At 49.9% G+C, this 22,499-nt stretch overlaps 10 protein-coding genes across 10 annotated transcripts; 6 read left to right on the top strand and 4 right to left on the bottom strand.

Moving 5' to 3' along the window:
* Positions 1–115: 115 nt before the first annotated feature.
* On the top strand, positions 116–2,406 carry N7446_011611 (uncharacterized protein; the record flags this gene model as incomplete). Its single annotated transcript, XM_058520353.1, has 3 exons — positions 116–146; positions 209–2,224; positions 2,291–2,406. The coding sequence occupies 3 exons, from the start codon at positions 116–118 to the stop codon at positions 2,404–2,406; spliced, it is 2,163 nt and encodes a 720-aa protein (XP_058367877.1).
* Positions 2,407–3,091: 685 nt separating this feature from the next.
* N7446_011610 (putative amino acid permease) lies at positions 3,092–4,696 on the top strand (the record flags this gene model as incomplete). The annotated part of the gene is made up of 3 exons (XM_058520352.1): positions 3,092–3,321; positions 3,582–4,591; positions 4,659–4,696. 3 exons carry the CDS (start codon positions 3,092–3,094, stop codon positions 4,694–4,696), a joined length of 1,278 nt encoding a protein of 425 aa, XP_058367876.1.
* A 3,494-nt stretch (positions 4,697–8,190) lies between these two features.
* On the bottom strand, positions 8,191–9,180 carry N7446_011609 (uncharacterized protein; the record flags this gene model as incomplete). Its single annotated transcript, XM_058520351.1, has 1 exon — positions 8,191–9,180. The coding sequence occupies one exon, from the start codon at positions 9,178–9,180 to the stop codon at positions 8,191–8,193; it is 990 nt and encodes a 329-aa protein (XP_058367875.1).
* Positions 9,181–10,304: 1,124 nt separating this feature from the next.
* N7446_011608 (uncharacterized protein) lies at positions 10,305–11,423 on the top strand (the record flags this gene model as incomplete). The annotated part of the gene is made up of 1 exon (XM_058520350.1): positions 10,305–11,423. One exon carries the CDS (start codon positions 10,305–10,307, stop codon positions 11,421–11,423), a length of 1,119 nt encoding a protein of 372 aa, XP_058367874.1.
* Positions 11,424–11,528: 105 nt separating this feature from the next.
* Positions 11,529–13,923, bottom strand: N7446_011607 (rhomboid protease PCP1). Its single transcript, XM_058520349.1, has 5 exons — positions 12,790–13,923; positions 12,626–12,729; positions 12,241–12,574; positions 12,003–12,177; positions 11,529–11,946 (listed from the first exon to the last, which is right to left on the bottom strand). Exons 1-5 carry the CDS (start codon positions 13,616–13,618, stop codon positions 11,679–11,681), a joined length of 1,710 nt encoding a protein of 569 aa, XP_058367873.1. The 5' UTR covers positions 13,619–13,923; the 3' UTR covers positions 11,529–11,678.
* Positions 13,924–13,974: 51 nt separating this feature from the next.
* N7446_011606 (uncharacterized protein) lies at positions 13,975–14,403 on the top strand (the record flags this gene model as incomplete). The annotated part of the gene is made up of 1 exon (XM_058520348.1): positions 13,975–14,403. The coding sequence occupies one exon, from the start codon at positions 13,975–13,977 to the stop codon at positions 14,401–14,403; it is 429 nt and encodes a 142-aa protein (XP_058367872.1).
* Positions 14,404–15,032: 629 nt separating this feature from the next.
* On the bottom strand, positions 15,033–16,330 carry N7446_011605 (Mob1/phocein family protein; the record flags this gene model as incomplete). The annotated part of the gene is made up of 4 exons (XM_058520347.1): positions 15,033–15,561; positions 15,612–15,726; positions 15,781–16,052; positions 16,308–16,330. 4 exons carry the CDS (start codon positions 16,328–16,330, stop codon positions 15,033–15,035), a joined length of 939 nt encoding a protein of 312 aa, XP_058367871.1.
* Positions 16,331–16,703: 373 nt separating this feature from the next.
* On the top strand, positions 16,704–18,151 carry N7446_011604 (Paf1-complex subunit LEO1; the record flags this gene model as incomplete). The annotated part of the gene is made up of 3 exons (XM_058520346.1): positions 16,704–16,873; positions 16,925–17,093; positions 17,150–18,151. The coding sequence occupies 3 exons, from the start codon at positions 16,704–16,706 to the stop codon at positions 18,149–18,151; spliced, it is 1,341 nt and encodes a 446-aa protein (XP_058367870.1).
* Positions 18,152–18,463: 312 nt separating this feature from the next.
* Positions 18,464–19,868, bottom strand: N7446_011603 (Zn(II)2Cys6 transcription factor rglT; the record flags this gene model as incomplete). Its single annotated transcript, XM_058520345.1, has 2 exons — positions 18,464–19,632; positions 19,691–19,868. 2 exons carry the CDS (start codon positions 19,866–19,868, stop codon positions 18,464–18,466), a joined length of 1,347 nt encoding a protein of 448 aa, XP_058367869.1.
* Positions 19,869–19,951: 83 nt separating this feature from the next.
* On the top strand, positions 19,952–22,258 carry erb1 (ribosome biogenesis protein ERB1; the record flags this gene model as incomplete). The annotated part of the gene is made up of 1 exon (XM_058520344.1): positions 19,952–22,258. The coding sequence occupies one exon, from the start codon at positions 19,952–19,954 to the stop codon at positions 22,256–22,258; it is 2,307 nt and encodes a 768-aa protein (XP_058367868.1).
* Between the last annotated feature and the right edge of the window lie 241 nt (positions 22,259–22,499).

The raw sequence follows: 22,499 nt of genomic DNA, 5'->3' as shown, positions 1-22,499 counted from the left end.
CCCTGGCATTTCGGAGTTCCCGTCTCGCGCAATTGTGTTATAACCCCCGTGCGACTCAGTCCACGGCTCTTCTTTCCACACGGTTTCTTTTTGAATCGCTTCAATTGATCCGATCATGGCTGAACCTGTTGCGCAGCCCATTAACGGTATGCGATTATCCCAACTCTATGAATGAGAGTCGCGCAAACTGACCACGAATGGATTGCAGGGACCTTGCAAAATGGCGAGACCGAACAGGTGACGCGAGGCGCCAATGACCGCTTCGGACTCATCTCTGGCCCCCTCCTCAACCTGAAGAACATGCACTACGATTCCGCGACTGTCTGGCATGGCAGTGTTTTGATTGTCACAAAGCCAATTCAGGAGCAGCCACAGTTGCGCCTGCGCCAAGTGGGCCCTGTGGGCGATGGAGTGCAGACCGAAGGCGACATCGAACAAAAGAGCCAGACAATTGAAGGTCTCAAGCTTTACGAAGACCCCGAGAAGGCCTTCTGGCGATTCTCGCTGGCTGTGCCGGTCGAGACCTTCGAGGCGCGCTGGACGTATGACATTCCCGGTCTGTACAACGAGTCCGGAGACCAAGTCAAGAAATCGTGGAACTTTGTCATCCCAGCTGAAGAGCAGTCGATGCGTATCATGTTCCACTCGTGCAATGGCTTCTCTGTCGGCACCGACATGAACGCCTGGGTGGGTCCGAACCTGTGGAACGATGTGATGCGCGTGCACGGCGAGAAACCTTTCCACGTCATGGTTGGCGGTGGTGACCAGATCTACAATGACGGTATCCGTGTGGATGGACCTCTCAAGGCCTGGACTGCCATTCATAACCCGCACAAGAGACGCACCCACGACTTCGATAATCAGATGCGCGCTGCCTGCGATGACTACTACTATGCCAACTATGTCCGCTGGTACAACACCGAGCCCTTCCGTACTGCCAATGGTCAGATTCCGCAGGTCAACATCTGGGACGATCATGACATTATTGATGGCTTCGGTTCTTACACCGATCATTTCATGAAGTGTGCCATTTTCCGCGGTATTGGCGGTGTCGCATTCAAGTACTACTGTTTGTTCCAGCACCACATGGCTCCTCCCAAGTCTACTTTCACCACCGACTCCCCGCAGACTATGCATGCTGTCAATGGAACCTCCGGTGTTGACCCGCGACAGGTGGAGAACACCTACGTGCTGGAGAATCAGACCGAGGACGACAGCTGGATTATCGGCAAGCGACCAGGTCCATATGTGGAGGAGCGCAGCAGGAATTTGTACATGCGTTTCGGTAAGCGAATTGCCTTCATGGGTCTGGACGCCCGCACAGAGCGTACCCGCCACCAGGTCAACTACGACGACACATACGACCTGATCTTCGATCGCCTGCAGCGAGAGATTGTGGCAGCCGATGGCGACATCAAGCATTTGGTTGTGTTGCTGGGCGTTCCGGTTGCCTACCCACGCCTTGCATGGCTGGAGAACATCCTCACATCTCCGATCATTGCTCCAATTCGTCTTCTGAACAAGCGCTTCGGTGTGGCCGGTGGTCTCTTCAACGAGTTCGATGGCCAAGTCGACTTGCTCGACGATCTGGACGACCACTACACAGCCCGCCAGCACAAGCGTGAGCGCAAGATTCTCGTTCACCGTCTGCAGGAGCTGGCCCGCTCCCACTCCATGCGTGTCACCATCCTCAGTGGAGATGTCCACCTTGCTGCAATCGGCCGCTTCTACTCCAACCCGAAGCTCAATCTGGCCGGCGAGAACGATCACCGCTTCATTGTCAACATTGTCAGCAGCGCCATCACCAACAAGCCCCCTCCCAAGGCCGTCGCTAATCTCCTCGCCCGCCGCAACAAGATCCACCGCCTGGACCACGATTGTGACGAAACCCTTATGCCTTTCTTCGACAAGCAACCCGGTGGTCAGGAGAAGAGCGCCACTTGGAACAAGGTCACCATGCCGTCGCGTAACTACGCCACACTCACCGAGGTCGTTGCCCCGGCCTCCAACGGCGAGACCCCCTTGGAAACGGCCGCGCTGGACCATCTTCCTAAAAACGGCCACGCACCCTTGCACAAGGGTGAGGTCGGTGCCGGTACAACTCATCGCGCGGCCGACGGGATCAGCAGTGACAGCGGCATGTACGGAGGCCTCGACGTTGCCGTTCGCGTGGAAATCGACCCTCATGATCGTAGCGCTGCCACCGAGGGCTATGGATTCAGCAGTTCGTTTCCCCCTCCCATCCGATGACTTCATCATTCCATGGAATATCCAACTAACCTATCTACAGTCCCTCCCCTGATGGCAACCGAGGGACCCCCACAAGGCCACTCCGTCTCAGCTTGCATTCGCGCAGGTCGCACCAGGGCCGCCCATCTACGGCTCAGTAATATTCTCTGTCTATAATGTTTGTTCGAAAGTTTCGGTATAATTAGGATTCCTTCTTTGATACCTCTTTATGTTTTGGATATCAGATTACCCCATACCCGATATTCAATCAGTTCATATAATCCAATGATCTTTTATATTATATCAAGGCCAAGCTTGTAGATCAAATGCGGAGTTTCCCCTCGCAGGGATTTAGTTGCTGTTTGGGGTTAGACGTGGCGTCTCTTATCTCTGAGCTTGATAGCTTTGACTATTCTTCTACCGAGTGTCTGACTATTTTATTGAGATAGCCACGCTGAAAGATGTGGGTCAATATTACTATCTGACCTACGTCTGGCGTGCAGCTAACAATAGAAGATATGACTAGTTACCTGCAGGTGCAAACCCTGATAAGACCTCACCTTTCATAAGAATGTAGCTCCAGCCACTTAATTCCCAATCAGTAGACATGATCCTTGTCCCCTTGATCACTCCAACATGCGATAACCCCTCAACCTGAGCTCGTATCTACTGGTGGCGTCGCTTGTACAACCCAGATACATCCATTGGCGCTTTCTCCGCAGATTGGGAAAGTTTGTGTTGTAGTTAGTATAATATCGCCCATCTGTCCGGGGTATGCTTTGCCTTGTCTTTTCCAGCTATAGCTGACAACTTCCAGCTTATAGCGGATACTATCAAGCTCAATCTACTTCTCTCCTACACCATGCTTGAAAAAGCACCCTCAGTCGATGCCCATCCAGATCGAGAAAATGGCACTATAACCTCCCTCCCGGAGAACCTCGAACTCGACCGTCTGGGCTACAAACCTGAACTACAGCGCAACCGCTCAGTGTTAACCCTCCTCTTCCAAACCCTCGCCATAGCCGCAATCCCCTATGGCGAAGGCTCCCCCTCCTCTCCGCCATCTATGGAGGCGGTCCACTCTCAATCTTTGTAGGTTGGATAGTCGTCTGCCTCTTAGACCAATGCGTCGCCCTCTCCCTAGCAGAGCTCGCATCACGCTACCCAACCTCCGCAGGACCCTACTACTGGACCTTCCAGATATCTCGTGGCAATAAGACGACAATCTCCTTCATAAACGCCTGGATCTGGCTAATCGGCAACTGGACCATAACACTCTCCGTCAACTTCGGCTTCGCGTCCCTACTCTCAGCCACAATATCAATGTACCACCCAACGTGGTCAGCAAACAGCTGGCAACTCCTCCTAATCTTCTACGCCGTCTGTCTGGGCTCTCTAATAATATGCGTCTTCGCCAACAAATACCTCCCACAAGTTGACATAGCCTGCGCAACCTGGACAGCCATAACAATCCTAGTAATCCTAATCGCCGTCTCAGTCAAAGCCTCGTCCGGCCGCCACTCCGCAAGCTACACACTATCCCACTACGACAAATCCTTCGCGGGCTGGGGCGACTTCACCTTCTTCATCGGCCTCCTCCCAGCAGCCTACACCTTCTCGGCAATAGGGATGATCTCCTCCATGGCGGAAGAATGCAACAAACCAGCAATAAAAGTCCCCCGCGCAATCGCCCTCAGCGTCCCAGTCGGCGGAACGGCAGGCCTCTTCTTCATCCTCCCCCTCTGCGCGACCCTGCCCCCACTAGAAGACATAATCTCCGCTCCGGGCGGCCAAGCCCTGCCCTATATTCTGCACACAGTAATGGGCAGTCCAGGCGGCGGCCTGGCGCTGGTCTTCCTCGTGCTGGTGATAACCCTCTTTTGCTCAATAAGCATAACAGTAGCCGCATCACGCTCAACCTGGGCCGTGGCACGCGACGACGCAGTCCCCCTCGCCAAAATATGGGCATACGTTAACCCGAAACTAGGCGTGCCGGTGTGGTCGCTCGTCCTGTTAACGGGTATCCAGATGTTACTGGGGTTAATCAACCTAGGGAGCACGAGTGCGTTTACGGCATTCGTGTCTGTGGGCGTTATTGCTCTCGCGGCAGCGTATGCCATTCCTATCTTTTTGAGTCTTTGGCATGGGCGTGAAGAGGTTAGTAAGGCGCCTTGGAGGTGTGGGCGGATTGTGGGGACTTTTGTAAATGTGCTTGCGCTTGCTTGGATTGCGTTTGAGTTGGTTCTTTTTAGTATGCCGACTGCGTTGCCGGTTACGGCTGTTTCGATGAATTATGCTTCGGTTGTTTTTGTGGGCTTTATGGCTATTTCTGGGGTTTGGTATCTTCTTTATGCTAGGAAGTGTAAGTCTTTCTTCTTTCTTCTTTCCTTTCTAGTGTGGTTGGGGGTTTGTGCTGACTTCTTTTTTAGCTTATAAGGGTCCGCCGGAGTCGGATGCTTTGGATTAAGGGAGATTGTGGGATTTTTTATGCCTTTGTTTAGTCTGGGGTTATTCTATTCATCACTACTAGTGCAGAGCGCTAGATGTGAGAAGTTCCGACTGTTCTATGAAATCGGGACTATATGGCTGGTCCGAGATGTGAACAGAGCTCAATGGATGGCACTAGGCGTATAGCGCTATTTAATTATTTACTCTTTAATATCAGCCTTCATTTCAGTCTGAGACAGTCATACGACAACAGTGAAGCCCTTTAAATTTTTAGACAAACTGGACATAAGAAGATAGCTTGGGGAAGCGGGAAACTTCCTGCTATTCCGATTCACATAATATCGATGCAGATACCCCAGCCGTGGAATCTACACCTCAGGAGTAAATATAAGCCAAATTGCTCAATGTCTTCGATCAATTGTCTCTATTCCCTACACATATCATTCAAAATGCCTCCTAGCGCTACATGCAGGAACAGGGAACTCATCTCCGTCTCCTACTCTATATGGCTGCCCTCGTGAGTATAGCACCGTATGTTAATGTCATATTACCTACCTGTTAATACCTTTCCAGCTTTGGGTCACTACGTATGTGCCCTAAACATAACCAAGCTATCCCATGTTAAACTTCCAGATTAAATTGGGACTGACTGACTCACCATACCCCAGTCCCAAGTACCAATCTACGTAGCGGGCCAAATCCCCGCTGATAACAAGGGCAAATTACACGTCGGAATAATTGAAGAGAAAACAGCCCTCGTCTTTAAGAATATCAAGCAATCTTGGAAGCTGCCGGTCCTGATATGAGTCAAGTGGTGAGGATAACAGCTTATATTTATCTCTTTTCTTTTCTTTTCTTCACGCGAGTGTGACCGCTCATATATAATCGTTCGATGTTATGTATAGGTATACCTCAAGGATCTCTCGGTTGACCCGAGGTTTAATCCTGTCTATAACCCACTTATGCCTCATGCGCCGCCGCGGACTACGTTTAAGGTTTCTAGATTACCCTTAGGTGTTGATGCGGAGGTTGATATTATCGCGATTGAGTAATATATCTGCATAGGTGACAATTTACTGTAAATAGGAATAGAGAAGTTTGCTTAAAGTTCAAGCTGGGGGTTAGGTTAAATTTTTCCTTTGGAAGTAGTTAGGTCTTCTACCCCCGGCACAATATAAGTGTAAGAGAGTAGATATTGGTATGGTGTGTTTCTTTTCACCCCTTTTTAACTTAACACGGAACCAAATCAAGCTTGTCTTCCGCCGAAAGGACCCGTTAGCTACTTCTTTGGCTGGCAAGGATCCCAACTTCCAACCGTCGATTGGTTACCAAATCCATATTAACAACCCGAACAGGGTGTGTTCCTCTCTCGGGCTTCCACAAAAAAAATAGGGAGAATCTCAAGGCTATCATGACCGGGATTACGCACTTGAGAAATGTAAATAGCTAGGCTATGATGATTAAAGTCATAGTTAGGGCTAATTGACAGTCCATTGACGGGGAGATCGTCCGTCCTCTACATTGTGCAGTAACGATGCGGGTGGGCCTTTGTCCCTCTATAGGATAATCAATATTTCTATCTTCTCAGGCAAAATACCAGCTAGCAATAGCACACCATTCTATCTACTTCTACTCTTCCGGGATCATTATTGTGCCAGAAGTGTTTCAAATGGTCTGGGAAGAATAAATAGATGTTAACATTAGTTCTCTGGGATTTACCGTCAAATTAAAGACGGGTTTACAGGGAATTTGCCTTGGGCTGTAAATATGCCGTGTATAGAATTGACTTTGTTGCTCGGATATGGTTTTAGTCTTTGGATCCTGTTAAGCAGCCGGGAAATAAAAAACTCAAGTCTCGAGACATAAAGATAGCCCTCGACTCATGTATCAGATACGCAAGATAAAAAAAAATAGAAAACAAAAAAGAAATTGAGGGTGACCCGTCTCGATCAGATAACCTTGTGAACTGGAGTCACACGCGCTGCCAATTGCGCCACACCCCCAATTGGTTGGTAAGCGTGGCCAGTTTTGACCTCATCACGCAATGCCAAATGAGTGGGCAATGATCAGAAGCATCACTTCATTTTTATTGGCAACTAACTTAATATATATCCGAGAAGATGTCAAATTCAAGTTTATATGTTCAGGTTCCATATTTATACAAAAAAATTAGGAAGTCTATGATGTGGATGAGGATAAATGAAGTGTCACGTGAATATGCATTATTGGGGGCAAAAGAAAATACCAAAAAGAAATTTGAGGGTAACCCGTCTCGATCAGATAACCTTGTGAACTGGAGTCACACGCGCTGCCAATTGCGCCATACCCCCGAATTGGTGAAAGTTCTATCTACTATTTGGTACCATAAGCCAAAATCCATTTAATGAACGTTGGAATTGCAAGGGCCATACTAGATATGAAAGCTAGTGGTCTTACTTCTTATAACTAAATCTCTTTGACACTATTTCTTTTTGCAATACAGTATTTATATGTGAAATAAACATTCCTACGGAGTATATTGGTTTTTTTTAATAAGATACACTATATTTTTCAACCTTTTGCTTCAGAATATATATATGGTGACCACACCGCTGAGAACTTGCTTTGCGGTCTAATGCTTTTTTCCTTTTGGATCAATTCTAAATATCAAACAAGACCGAAATTTACCATGCATGTACTTATAATCGTGTTTGGGGTTGCACCACCTACCTGCGTGCGCCGCTCGTTTACCGGATATAGGGCAAATCAAAAGAAGCAGATCTCACCAGATAGTCTCATTTATGATTTCCTGACCCGTATCAGAAGCCACCTTTCAATATGTAATTTGGCGAAGCCTTGATCATCAATGCAAAATACACTGCACAGCCCGGCGCTGCCACCACATCTGTTCACTATACCCCGAACTTGAATGTTAAATAGTCAAGAGGCTCGAAATATTTTTTTTTTTTTTTTTAAGTCGCAAACAAGACAGGTCTGAATCATTACTATGGCACATCCACAGTACTAGGCTAAGGGTCAGAAGACTCGGAAAAGGAGAACAAAACATACATCTAGTTGAGCCGCTATTTAGGGGTTGAACCATATGGAGATACCTGGGCCCAGTCAAATTGGACGACAACAATATCTGGATTTTGATTTATTTCTTCGACAAGCCACCTTACAGGTTGGTCATGAGATTTCAAATCGACCATATTCTTTGGCTCTTGTTGATTCACTGCGGTTTCTAACCCAAAAGGAATGTTTGTCTTCAATATAGCGTTTTTTCCATCAAGCTATAATCGTTGCAGAATTTGCCCAGAGAGGCTCAGTGTATGGAAAATGTCTCCACTCGGGCAGTTTCCTCTCCTTCGATCCTCATACATGAGAACTGCAACTTGACCTAACCAAATGTACCTTTACAAATATAACGGCCTACAAATAACTACAATATCAAACGATTATATTTCTGAAAAACATTGGATTTATGAAACACTGATAAAGAAATAATAAAACTCACTGACATAAATAGCAGGTTCAAGCAAGCCAAGCTCCCATATCGATAACTTTGGCACGAGCACTCAGCTTAGAAACCCGTTCAGTATCATACGGAACAGCCTTGATGGCCTTCAGAGCCTGTTTGTTGGAAACAGGTTGCTCCAAGCTGTCGACAGTCTGTCCATAGAACAAACCAGAAACAATGACCCTCTTAATCTCCTTCTGGCGATACTGCCCAACAGCTAACCCATCATTAGCAGCAAACCACGAGCTACGCGAGCTAGCAGCAATAACCTCGCGCATATCATCCTGAAAAGGTGTATACTTCTCACGGAACCACTCGCCATCCTCGAAAAGAAGATCGGCATGGTCATCCAAGAACTGCAGAAACTGAATAGCAATGACCATATCAAACCCAGCATGAAGCTCAAGCTTATTCTCGCCATAGTGGCGCAGCATGCCGGTCTCAAGGATCTCAATCTCATTCTTCATGGTGTGGTCTACAATACCCAGGAGTTTGTGCGCGTGCATATCGATCATTAGCCGACCCTTGTTCCATGCCTTATGGAGGTCCTTGTAATCATCGAGTGGAGTCTCAGACTCGACGAGATAACCTTGCAGATTGAAGGTTGCCAGATCGAAGCCTAGCACCAGCTTGGTGTTGTCGAACCTGTTGCCTACCTTAGGGACGGGGAGACTCACAAATACTATTGTTGGGTTTGTGCCTGTGGGAATCTTCTCGGAGGTTAGCTCTTCGGTGAGGGTTACCTGGGTAAATCCACCCGTCTCAAGGAGATGGCACTCCTTCGAGCGGTTGATCTCATCTCTACGACTTTCAATATGTGTGAGGTAGATATGGTAGTCAACCAGTCCCCAAGGGTGGTTCATATAAATATTGAGGCGCTCTGCATAGGTCAACTTTCCTTCCGTATACTTAGCACTGGAAGGCTTAGGGTTAGAGGACTCCGAGAAAGTAATGCGGCGGGGCTTGGTCATAGTGACAGTGTGGAAGGACTTGCGGCTCATCATCGTTGCGGATTCTGACACAATGGATACGTGCTTTTGATATATCACGGCGATAACGTCTCTGACAAGTTTGTAAAAGTCGTATAGTAGCCCGCTAAGGACAAAGATACTATGTGGTCTGAAAACGGGATCAGAGAAGACAGTGGTTATATCCCCTTGGTATAGGAGGAAAAGACTATGTAGGAGGTAGTAGAGCACAGAGAGCTGTCCGGTACGTACGATGAGAACTAAGATAGTCGCCACTGTAGGATGTCTAATAAGTCTCGCAAAACGGTAGAACAGAGTAGTAAATGGGTAACTCACTGTGTGAATGAAGCGTGTGAAATGAATAATGTGATTGTATCTCATCATAGTATGGGATCATAGGTAAATTTATAATCTAGACGAACAAACCCCAGACTAGGAGCCATGGTATCTTCATGGCATTGAAACAATAAACACAAAGACATTCTATTTCAAGGTTTTCCAGATTCGAGAACTCGTAGGTAATTACCTTTGAGGTTCGAGTCGAGGACCAGACAATGAAAACAAAGGGTATCTGCCACAAACTCTTTACTGGAATGTTCCTTGGTGATTCGAAGCTCAAGTCACAATGAGTTTGTGGTCTTGAAGGCGGATGAATATTGAAAGCCAAAAAGCGGTTGTATTCTTGTTATTTTTGTGCGTGCCAACAAGGGGACATTGACACGCAGACTCTTTCAGGATGTTAAGATACGAGCAGCGAAACGCTAAATCCTCGAATAAATCTGCAGAGCCAGTGTTATAAACCATAAACATGTCTATATCCGACAAGGCTGCGTTTCATCCATAATAAATTGTTCGAGTAAAGGCTTTCAAGGCTCAAGGCCAGTCAAAAACTCGGAGAAAGCCATTGTTCTAGGAGAAAGCCCTTTATTTTAGGAGAAAGCCCTTTGGGTTAACCCAAGCACAAAGGTAAGAGTACCCAAATGAGCAGAGCAGATGTCTTGATTGGAATATAAAAGCATTCATTTTGCCCACTCCGTTCACCACCATCTCATCATAACATCACAATATCACAACAACAACTCATCATTCGCCTCAAGACAACTCACAAATAACATATAAGCATCGTTAGTTAATCTGTGACTTCATCAAAACCAGCCAGCATGGCGGCAAAGAGCATGTTCATCCATGTTAACAACGGTCAGGATGGCGAACACTACCCGGAGCCCACCAATGGCGTCTGGTGGGTAGCAGTGTCTACCCCAGGACGCATGGATAACCCCGATATCAGACACAGAAACGACAGAGAGCTCCTCGAATATGTGACCGATTGCATCTCAGATGGTGATTGCTTCATCGCCAATGAGCCCCTGCACCACACCACTGGCGGATGGCTCTGCATGCCAGTCCCTATCAGAGAAGGACAGGACAGAAAGAGCATCTACGAAGAGGCAGAGTATCTCGCAGAATTCTTCTCTATCCAGATTGGATCTCGCAAGATGCGGGTTGACCGAGAGGCCCTCTGGCATAGTCATCCTGGGTTTGATATGGAAGACTCGATGATTATCCCTACACAGGTAGTTCTCCCAAGCGAGGACGCGACTAAGGTACGTAAATACCCGATCTGCTTTGGTGATGTACCTCCCCCGGCTCCTGCTACTGACATTGCTGACCTTACTAACCTTTTACTCACTATGAAGGTAAGTGACAGAGACACAAAAGTGGCAAAACTTCTTTCTTATAGTGGATTCTTGGTTTCTGAATACGGTAAGCCCCATCACAAAGAGAACAAAGAGATAATGGAGGCTTCGATTTGGGTTGAGGAGATGGCTGAAAGACTTCAAGGTCCTCACTCAGATGACAAGGAATACGAAGCGTGTCGTACGGAATTTTGGTCGCGGTGGTCGAAACTATGGGACCTTCTTCGTGCCGATGGAGGCGTAGCTTACCCGGAGGTACAAGAGATCCATCCAAAGGCTGGCGAAGTATTGCAAGACTTGACTGACCTTTTTAACAGTATGCAGGTAGCCGACAGACACCGCCAACCCGCTGAAACCCTTGCTCCTATCGCAGCCCGCTTCAACGAGGCTGAGCGCATCCCGCAATGTATTGATAGATGGGAGGCAATGACTAAAGCTGTTTATGATGGCGATTTAGATGACAACGACATCGATACGCTCCTGAATGAGTGTGGAATTCAGTATGCGGAATTAGATGATCTCAATGGTGATTGCCAGGATAGGGCCGCTGAACTGAAGGATGTAGAGATGGAGGGTCGCTAGAATGAAGAGGGTGTCGAATAGGAAATAAAGGCCCAAAGATCAGATTGACATTTTCAGATTGACATTTTTCATAGACGGTTCGGCGCATTGAATTTATTTGAATGGAAACAGGGTACAAAAACACACAGCACAAGTAAATGAGTAGTATAAAGGTTAGATTCAGCCGTAGTAACAACAGTATAATACAAAGTATAGAATAGCCACGTTCGTAAGTGTTGACCGGAAGATCTGGAAAACCAGATCAACATTTATAGATTAGAACCACTTGGACTCTCTGGCCTTCCTTTCACGCTCCTTCTTCTTCATTAGAGAATATCCACATCCTGCACCAGCAACATATCCGCCCAGATGAGCAGCGTGGTCCATCTTGGCCAGTCGAGAAAGAGGGAACACACGGAAGAAGCGCGCAGGAGCCAGCAAGCTGAAAACCTCAGTGCCAACCAAACAAGCGAGGAAAACCCAACCGTGAGTCCAGATTTTCTCTCGTAGCTCGTGGGGAAGAATCCACATTGTGATTTTGTCACTAGGCAGGGTTAGTCATGTCCTTGCAATGAACATAAAAGGCAGTAGAGGACATACTCGAAATGGGACATGCACCATGCGGCGACGATACCGCTAGTTGCGGCACTGGCTCCGAGGGAGGTCATACCCAGACGGCCGAGTAAAACACTGCGTGTCAACGAGAAGATGGATCCCACCGCACCGGAGGCGAAGTAGATAGCCAAGAAATTCCCGCGGCCAATTTCGTCGTGGACTACGGCACAGTAAATGGTTAGTATTCCCTTTTCTCATGTTGAGGGAAGCCCACTCTGCTTACCTCGAGTACCCATAAGTGCCAGGACCATCATGTTCGTTCCGAGATGTCTCCAGGTCTGGTGACTAAAAACACTCCCAATCATACCAAGTGAACTAGGGTAGTACGGAACGATCACGAAGTAACGGTTAAGCAATCTCCACGATGGAGGGACGTATTTCCAAAGAAGAGTAACAGCCAGATTAGCTCCAACAATGGCTCCCACAGTCGCCACAGCGGGAGGGATATCTGGCATGAAACGGTCCTTTCGTGCCGGGAACTTATAGTATTGAGTAAAGGCATAGCAAAGTCCAAGAGTCACGATAGTGAATAGAAGTGGAGCGAGTAGACGTTGAGCCTACCAGCGTGATTAACGATGAAACCCTCGAAGAAAATAGGCAATCCTTACCGCAGTAATGTTCACCGTTTCGGGTGTCTCATGGGTACCAGCAATGTGATGCTTCTGAACCCAAGCGAGATATGGCCTTAGGGCAGGATCGGCACGAGGGCGAGCTATAAAACCGTTAATACTAATTGTAACCATTGTAACCAATCAGAAACAAAGCTACATACCTTCAGTGAGAGCAGCCTCTTGATACTGCTGCAGGGAAGTATTCTCGCCAAATTGACGCTTCAACCGCTCCTGCTCTTCCTTTTCTCCATCAAGCCATTCCTGACGCTTACGTTCCTGCTCCGCCAGCAAACGCTTCTCATTCTGCTCACGGCCTTCTTTGAGGACACTCCTTCCGTAAGGAGAGCCTTCCTCGCCGAGCTCAGCATCATAAGAACCACTCTGGGGCTTGTACAGGCCTAGCTTTTCAGCGCGGCGGATGAGCTTCTCTTCCTCCTCACGCTCTTCGCGCTCAATGCGGACCATGATAGCGGCATCCTCGTCAACCGGGTATTCACGTCGAAGCCAGTCCAGAGCAGTATCAATCTGGTGTTGGGCGACGGTGCGGTTGATGTCAACTGGCAAGTCTGCGTCGAGTGTACCGGCTAGACGGTGGGCATGCAAGACGGCAAGGACGCGGTTAGCCAGTTTCGGGGAGAGACTGGAGCGTCCAAATATGGCTTTGACTTCGGCATCGGTGAAAGGCTTCTTGCGGGGATGGACCTCCGACGGATCTGATTTAGGATTGGGGCCGACGGTCCTTTTGAATCGGCGGGGAACAGACGGAGCGAGTTGTTGAGAGCAGAACGGAGGAGATGCTGGTCGGGAGAGGGATGTGTTTAGTCGGGGCAGGGGGTTCAGCACCCCTAATGGGCGCTGCGAGGTGCTGAACATGCGCCATGGGGTAATGCGGAGATCGCGACAGGCAGGGCGGAATGTCACCGGGGGCAGCACAGAGGCGCGGAGCCCCATGCATGGAACCCGCCATGCGACCCAGACCGCATTGCTCATATCCTGAGACTTGAGAGCGATATCTCGGAATGAGCCAGGTGTATGTTGGTGGTTGCGAGATGTTTTTCGATGGGCCCACAGCTGGGGAGTTGTTCCGAGATCTCAGCCATAGTAGCGAACTGACTGTCCAAGCTGCGTAGCAACAGCATTTAACTTAAATAGAAGTAGTAGAATACATGATATATGGTGTAGTTTTATGTAGATCTCGTGCTGTATCTAGGATTTTCAATCATTGTACACATAAGTAAACATCCTCTACTTCGTTTACTCCGTACTCCGCGACACTATAAAGCCAACACGTGATGATAACCAAATCAACCTCATCTTCTCCCCTCCACACCTCAAACATACCCAAAATGTCCACCGAATCCCTCCCAATAACGCCCGGAGCCTTTGCGGAAGCAATCAAAGAGCTCCCACTTGCCTTACTCTACAGCAAAGTATCCGAGCTTACCAACTCCATCACTCACCTGCACCGCTCCAACGCCGAGCTGCGCGCATTCTTGTTAGAAAGCTGCGACTCAGAGGAAGAAAAGAAAGAGCTGGAGACTTATATCAAAGAGAATGAGGATGTGGCAGTCTCCATGAATGAACGGATCGCGTTGCTGAAGACTGAGGTTGAGAACCGTGGACTGCCGTGGATTGAGCTTGATCAGCTGAAGAATGATCCCATTGCGCCGGTGACGAATGGCACTGGCAATGGCAATGGAAGTACCGGTGCGACTCAGGATGCAACTGAGAGCCAGAGCCAGGGCGAAGGTGGGGAAGATGGAGTCTACCTATGAAGAAACGAGTGGATCATTGCAGTGCTGGCTTCTATGAGATTGCTCGCATTGCTCGCTTCCTCAGAGCATTATCTACAGTACCACCGGCTCTTGGCAACTGCCCTTTACAGGCGCTTTACTGCATTCGCTTGTGGGTCGAAGATCGGCTACCGTCAAGTGGCTAAGTTTCACATCGACCATACTATACCTTCACTGCCCAAGCCGAGATTATTGAGGCTCAGAAACAACCAAACAACTGGACACCCAGTCTAAAGCCTGCTCAGCCAAGCCGATAGCGTCAACACGCTCGAATCAAAGACGAGTCCGACTACATGAATAAGGACACGCCCAATTTTATGCCATGAAATATCAATTATCCCGATGAAATTGTATTGCAATGAGTAGTTAATAAAACGTGCAACCATGACCAGCTGATGCTGAAGATAAGATATGCAAGATCAAGGTAAATATTCAAAGCGCATGCTAAATGCTCAATCAAAGCCCTGACTCTCTGTTGTATCATCGCAAATCCATCCGTTTCCCCGAATGGCGGAAGAAGGAGAACACGTAGTGAGACAGCGCGGCCCAACGCCAGGTTAGAGGACATGTCATAGTCGTCAATAAAAAAATGCGCTCCAGACCCGCGGAGCTCAAGTAGAGGCCTGCTGAGCCTGAGCCCAGTGGCCGCCGTTAAGCGCCTCTGGGGGAACCCGCTGCTGCTTGATGAACAGGTCAATCAGAGGCTGCATGGGCTCCATCTCCTTATCGGAGACGAGCTGATAGTACTTGGAGACGGTCACAAAGTGAACAAAGCACATGTTGAGGACATCGTGCTTATTAATGTGCCAGAAGGGGTTCAGCCAGTGAGCATGGTAGAGATGAGCGTAGCAGCGGAACATCTGCTTCATGATTCCCTGGCAGTCCTTGTAGAAGGTTTGCGGGAAGCCGCTAGTCTTGCCAATCCAGTCATCTGAGACTGGGTTGGCAGGATCTGATGGAGTTGTCGGCGTGCCATTGGCCTCTTTGACGGCAGATGTTTCGGGAGTACCAGACACCTTCTCGGTGGGGAACATAACGGGGTCATGGATCTTGCTTACGATCCACTTCTCGACACGGTTGATGAACTTAGGGGCCGAGATTTTGGCAGCGCGGCCGTCAACCAGCCAGGTGTAGGTGAGCCTTCGGAATTGTTAGCCCATTTCGTAATCTACCCCGCCGTATACACATACCGCCCAGCAGACATCGTCGGACAAGTGGTTTCATTGCAAATGGGATGACCATTGACGCTGTTCACCTCCTGGATAACCTGGAGCATGCCGTGGAGTAGACGATATTGTTCAACAACTGTAGATCTACATCAGCATCCCCACTCTCGATTCGAGCTTCCACGTAGCTTACTCTGGTGAGCCAGCCACTCGCCGAGCTCCACATTCTTAGGACAGGCACACAGGGTCAAGAAGTTGCCCCTCACGTTCAGTGGGGCATACTTCTCCTGGAAGAAGTACTTGGGCCCTTCGGGATCGTTGGCAAGGTTATCGATCGACAGGCTGTTCGACAGTGAAGGAGAATTCGACATGTTGCTTTGATGGCCCTGGGAAGCAGGAGGCTGTGCTGGGCTTTTCGGGGGGTTATTGTTCTTGTTGTTTCCTCCCCGGCCAAAGCCTTGGCGACTATATTCAAGATAAAGTTAGCGGTTGTGGCGAGGGGTAGCTGTGATTAAAACGAGACGAGGTTGGGAAGATCAAATAAGAGTGCGCAAATGCAGATAAAATAAAGCAGGATGTCGTAGCCATTAGACTTTGGGGACCAGGATACTGTTTGTGTTTGTGGCGCCGGGTCTGCTTCGTGCAGTATGAGGGGGGTTAAAGGTGAAAGAGACGGTCAACGGCCGATAACAACGGCCAACGAAGGCGCGCAATACTTACACGCTCTGGAAGAAAGTCGCCATTGTGAGATTGATTTGCAATGATTGAGTACAATAAAAACAACGGGAACGAGAGACGAGACGGTGAGATGTCCACACGTTGAGATCCCCTTTTGGTCTGGGCCAATAGGAGTCTAACCCCGTTTCAGAGCGGAACCGGAATATCTTTATCGCAGCTGACGTAACAGAGCTAGGCCAGATTAGGACCGGAACGGGAATTCTCTTAATCCGTACTCGGAGTTGACTCGTGAATAATGAGAGCTACAATGCTTAATACGCTGGGATATCTCCCTCTGTCCATTGATTATTGACACTTATACCCTGCTTGCTTCATCTTCTCTCTCATTTTTATACAGTCAAACCCTCAAACTTCTGCAAAGTTCCAACACAACACATCATGTCTTCCGACGAGGAGGGCGTGCGTCGCCCCGGCCGCGCTGGCAATGGCTCAGAAAGTCCCGCGCACAGCAATGCCAATGACTCTGGTGCCGGTGGTAACGCCATGGATGAAGATGATGATGCTGATCTCTTCGGCTCGGACGGGGAAGGTGGACTAGATGATATCAAGTATGCATATCAGACAAATACAGAATGCGCTGAATACTGACAGACTTCTAGCAATGACCATCGCAACCTAGACGATGAGCAACTTGATTCGGGTGACGATGAGGGCCGCTATGACCGACGCGAAGACCGAATGGACGAGGCAGCCGACGAGGAGCAGATCTTCAACGTTCAGGACCTAGACCTTGCGCGGGCTCCAGTGCCAGCAACCAATGATGGAGAGGTAGGGGAGGCTTTTATCTCAAGCTTGTTAAATATTGATCTAACAACCTACCGCAGGTTTACTCAATGCGCGTCCCTGATTTCCTCTCAGTGGAAGCCGAAGAATTCAACCCTGCCACCTATGTCCCACCACCTTATTCGCAAGCCGCTACATCCCTGTGCTGGCGCAAAGACCCAGAGAACGATTCTCTTCTGCAGTCAAATGCCCGCATGATCCGATGGGAAGACGGCTCCGTGACCCTCCAACTCGCCTCCGCCCCTCTCGAGCAATACCGCATCGCATCCAAACCCCTTGCACCTCTCAACAAGGCTGGAAACTATGACACAAAGCTGGACTCCCACGTTTATCTCGCAGCTGGATTGGAAGCAGCGCAAGTGTTCCGACTGACCTCGCACGTCACACATGGTCTTACTATCCTCCCAACAACCCTGGAGACGGACGACGCCGTTCAGCGACTGCAAGAATCATTGGCTGCTGCTGCTCGTGGTAGCAAGCAGACCGCGGATGGCTCAGCACCTATCGTTGATACCAAGGAGGACCCTGAACTGGCTCAGAGACGGGCCGAGCTAATGGAGAAAGAAGCTATCAAGGCCGAGCGTCGTCGTCAACAACTTGCTGACCGCGAGGCTGACCGCGGTCGTCGCGCTGGTGCTCCTCGTTCCCACGGTACCGGCCTAAGTGTTGGTGCTCTTGAAGACGGTGGTCTGCTTACGACTCGCCCTCGTGCCAAGCCCCGTCGTCAAAACCGCCGTGGAGAGATCTACAGCGATGACGAAGAGGACTACTCCCGTGGCGCTCGTAACCGTGAAGACGAATACGATGAAGACGATGGATTCTTGGTTGGCAGCGATGAAGACGTTGAAGAAGAAGCCATTGAAGATGAAGAAGAGGAGCTCGAGGATGAGGATATGGATGCTGAGGGGGAAGCTGATGATGAGGTTGCTCCCGCAAAGGCTGCCCGAAGCAAGCCCGCACCTGAACCTCAAGGGCGATCTGAGACACCCCCGGCGGCCCGGAAGAAGAATCGTTATGTTGTTGATGACGAGGACGACGAGTGATCTCACATTTTGTCCATTGGTTTTACATTTCTTGCTTCATATTCACATCTGGCGTACGTGGACTGGCATTGAGTGACAATGGAGTTATCTCACTCAGACTTATGCTTGTAACAAAAATTAATGAAATGGTCAATGATCTCATGGAATCCGAACCCCATACCAGCTGTAGATTGTAGATTTAACCCTGTGAGAGATGTCCGATGGTAGATAACAAAATGTATCTTTGACTGCCTCGGCAGTAGTAATGTGGTATGCGCATAAGTAATTAAACAGCCAGGCCTAAGCATACACCATACAATAACATTATCCAGCTTATTCGCCCATCTTATCCCTGAACGTGACTGGGTCAACGCCTTCTGGGTAATCACCAGGCTCAAAGTTGAATTTTGCAATCACATGCCTGGCGCTACCAACCACACGTAGACAGAGATGCTCTTTCTCTTGATAATCATGCTCTGGTGGCGAGTTATGGATCGCACTGGAAGAACAAGGCGATTGTTGCGGTTGATGCCGGAGGCGTTGACGGTGCTCGACCTCTTTGATGAGTGACAGCAGATCAAGCTGATCGGAACAACCAACCACAGCACCTGGATCCAAAGGACCGCCAATAATGGCACGGCGAACAATCTGGTGGAGCCAGCTCTTCCAGGCTTGTGTTGGATCGGGGCTTTGTTGTACCTGAGCCACGTATTCTGGTGTTGCGGATTGCTTTCCCAGCTCGACGGGCTCAGCCTGCGAGACTCGCAGCCACGAGTCCGCAACGACTGTTAACAACGTCCCCACAAACATGGTGTTTTGCATGCCTGTGGCAAATACTTTTGGACATTCTTGGCAGCGGATCACGTCTTGTGCTGTTCGCGCGGCGATATATAGCGAGCATAGGGTGTGGGAGTTGACAGGGAAGGAGGCGAGGGATGATATGTGACTGAGGCATAGGTAAAGGTAGGACAGACATGTACAGCCAGCCAAAGTACCGTCAGATGAAATAGATGTTGGAGGAGAGAGCGGTAGAGAGTCCATGCTCTGAAGGTTTGGTACGGGGAATGGCATGGCTGTAGCTTCGGAGACGGTGGAGAAGTCCGGCCAAGGGCTTGAGGATGGAAAGACGGGCAGATTTGCAGGTTTTAGACCATCTGGTGGCCAGCCGTGGTTGTGCTCCTCGTCGCCTGCTAATAGATCTGCGGCGGGTTGTGACTGCTGCAAATTCCCACCAGGGGTCCAGAAGAATAGAGGACAAAGGTGATCAGAGTCTGGAAAGGCGCCTGTATCAGGAGTCGGCCCGACTGAAGATTGTTGTGAGTCCTCTGGACTTGGCCATATCTCGCCAGGCGGCGAAGGTTCAAGCCCCTCATCGTCTGTTCGCGCTCTCTTCTTTGGTGGGCGACCCATTTGTTTCTGGGAGGAATAGTTGCAGGATAGCGATTGTTTGAGGCATCGAGAGCACCCTGATAATTCACCAGAGCATTTGAGCTTGCGTTTCCCTGTCCAAGCAGACGGATCAGTCAAGGCCAGGCAAGGGTATTTTGTAGGACAACCTACGGCACTCGTCGCACGCCGCATGTCTTTTTTGTTCACTGGACGCCTGGTTGACAGGTACAGGCGCCCCTCTGCAAGATTCAGCCATGAGCGACATCATTGGACGCTTTAGGTTGAGTCTCGAGAAACTAAGTGGAAGATTGACGCTAAAGTCATAGATGCCGATAAGACGGGCAGTCATGTGGGCGGTGAGTGCCGCGAAATTTGTCTTAAAAAAAAAACTATGGATCGACGGCAACAGACCAACATCTGCTGAACAGCAAAATGAACCCCAAGGCTGCTTCAAAGAAGCGCAAGGCTGTCACTCGTGACGTGGAAGAGGAAGCTGGTGTTTTTTCTGGCGATGAGCTGAGCAAGGAAAACCTGGACGGAGCTTTTTCGGACACCGCCAACGACCTTTCGGAGAGCGAAGACGAAAGCGACTCGGATTTTGAAGTTGTCGACGAATTCAGCGACTCGGAAGATGGAGAAGAGGAATTGGACAGTGATGAGATCCCCTCCGACACTGAGGAGGACAGGAAGCCCGCTCCTGGTGAACCTAACGTCCGCATTGTGAAGGACGCCAATGGAAATGACCGCTACCTCTACGACGAAATCCACCCGGATGACAACTCCGAATACTCCGAGGCTGATGAGAACGCCAACACCATTGGCAACATCCCGCTGAAGTTCTACGACGAGTATCCTCACATTGGTTACGACATCAATGGAAAGAAGATTATGCGTCCTGCCAAGGGCGAGGCCCTGGATGCGCTTCTGGACAGCATTGAGATCCCCAAAGGCTGGACTGGTCTCACCGATCCTGCGACCGGAAAGCCCCTGGAGCTCAGCCAAGAGGAACTGGAGCTGTTGCGCAAGGTGCAAATGAACGAGGTTCCCTCCGATGGCTACGACCCATACGAACCACTCGTGGAATGGTTCAGTAGCCAACAGGAAATCATGCCCTTGAGCGCAGCCCCCGAACCCAAGCGCCGCTTCGTGCCCTCGAAGCACGAGCAGAAGCGTGTGATGAAGCTTGTCAAGGCCATCCGTGAGGGCCGTATTCTTCCTTACAAGGCCCCCGAGGAGAAGGACGAGAAGGAGGAGGAGCTCATCAACTACGATCTGTGGGCCGACGAAGCCGAGCGACCGGATCATGTCATGCATATTCCAGCACCCAAGTTGCCACCACCTGGTTACGAAGAGAGTTATCACCCGCCTGCCGAGTATCTGCCCGATAGCAAGGAGCGCAAGGAATGGGAGCAGATGGATCCTGAGGACCGTGAGAAGGATTTCCTTCCCAATGACTTTGGCTCCCTGCGCCGGGTTCCCGGATACGAGAGCTTTGTTCAGGAGAAGTTCGAGCGTTGCTTGGATCTGTACCTTGCTCCGCGTGTACGCCGTAGCAAGCTGAACATCGACCCCGAGAGTCTCCTGCCCAAGTTGCCCAGCCCCGAAGAGCTCAAGCCATTCCCCACTGCCTGCGCAACAGTCTTCCGCGGTCACAAAGGTCGTGTGCGCTCTGTTGCCGTGGATCCTACAGGAATCTGGCTGGCAACTGGTGGCGATGACGGTACCGTCCGTGTTTGGGAACTTCTCACAGGTCGCCAGCTGTGGAGCGCCAAGCTGAGCGATGAGGATGCCATCAACGTGGTCCGCTGGCGGCCGGGCAAGGATGCTGTCATTCTCGCTGCCGCCTCGGGAGATGACATCTTCCTCGCTGTGCCCCCAATTGTCGACCCCGAGATCGAGAAGGCTAGTCTGGAGATCCTCGACGCAGGATGGGGTTTCGCCGCATCCAAACCCGCCCCTAGTGCCTCAGAGGAAGGCAAGAAGAACACTCCCCCTCAATGGATCCGTCCTTCGTCCACCCTCCTGGACGCCGGTGTCTGCGTGGTCATCCCTCTCAAATACGTCCCCAAGTCGATCTCATGGCACCGTCGCGGCGACTACTTCGTCACAGTATGCTCCGGCGCCTCGACCCCGGCTTCCGTAGCAATCTCCATCCACACCGTCTCCAAGCATCTGACGCAATTCCCCTTCCGCCGCCGCCTGAAGGGAGGTGGTCCCCCCCAGACTGCACACTTCCACCCCTCGAAACCGATCCTCTTCGTGGCCAACCAGCGCTCTATCCGCGCCTACGACCTGTCGCGCCAGTTGCTCGTCAAAATTCTCCAGCCCGGTGCCCGCTGGATTTCGTCCTTCGACATCCATCCAACCTCATCCAGCGCCTCAGGCGGCGACAACATCATCGTCGGTTCCTACGACCGTCGTCTCCTCTGGCACGATCTGGATCTTTCCCAGCGCCCTTACAAGACCCTCCGCTACCACCGCAAGGCTATTCGCGCTGTCAAGTTCCACCCCAGTGGTCGCTACCCGCTGTTCGCCGATGCTTCCGACGATGGATCCTTGCAGATCTTCCACGGCAGCGTTACTGGCGATATGCTCAGCAATGCTACCATTGTTCCTCTCAAGGTTCTCAAGGGCCACAAGATCACTGGAGAGCTGGGTGTCCTGGATATCGACTGGCATCCTCGCGAGGCATGGTGTGTCAGTGCCGGTGCCGACGGAACGTGCCGCTTGTGGATGTAATGTTGGGATGTGGATGCATGATATCTGACATTTTTTTGGGCGTTTTCTTTACTTTTGTGCATAATTTCCTTTTGTATAGTCACTTATAAAAGTCGTTTTGAACCTCCACCCATATATATGTTGCTCTACTTGTAGCTGGATCTTCATTATATCGTGGTCAAGTAGTAACCCAAAGCATGAAACGAGAATGATCCAGTTCGATCAATTACAAATATCCAGGTATCTGTCCCTACCAAAAGCC

This window comes from Penicillium canescens (assembly GCF_028828765.1).
Source record: "Penicillium canescens strain IBT 15451 chromosome Unknown utg000008l_segment0_segment0, whole genome shotgun sequence".
In the NCBI taxonomy this organism is placed as follows: Eukaryota; Fungi; Ascomycota; class Eurotiomycetes; order Eurotiales; family Aspergillaceae; genus Penicillium; species Penicillium canescens.
The sequence above is the reverse complement of the archived record's forward strand: the minus strand, read 5'-3'. Positions and strand labels throughout refer to the sequence as shown.

Bases quoted from the DNA above. Each gene is read 5' to 3' on its own strand.
- N7446_011607 (XM_058520349.1), bottom strand. From the start codon at position 13,618: ATGAGCAATGCGGTCTGGGTCGCATGGCGGGTTCCATGCATGGGGCTC. The intron at 12,575-12,625 runs GTAAGGATTGCC...TCACGCTGGTAG, and splicing joins AAACGGTGAACATTACTGCG to GCTCAACGTCTACTCGCTCC. The intron at 12,178-12,240 runs GTAAGCAGAGTG...ACTGTGCCGTAG, and splicing joins GGCACTTATGGGTACTCGAG to TCCACGACGAAATTGGCCGC.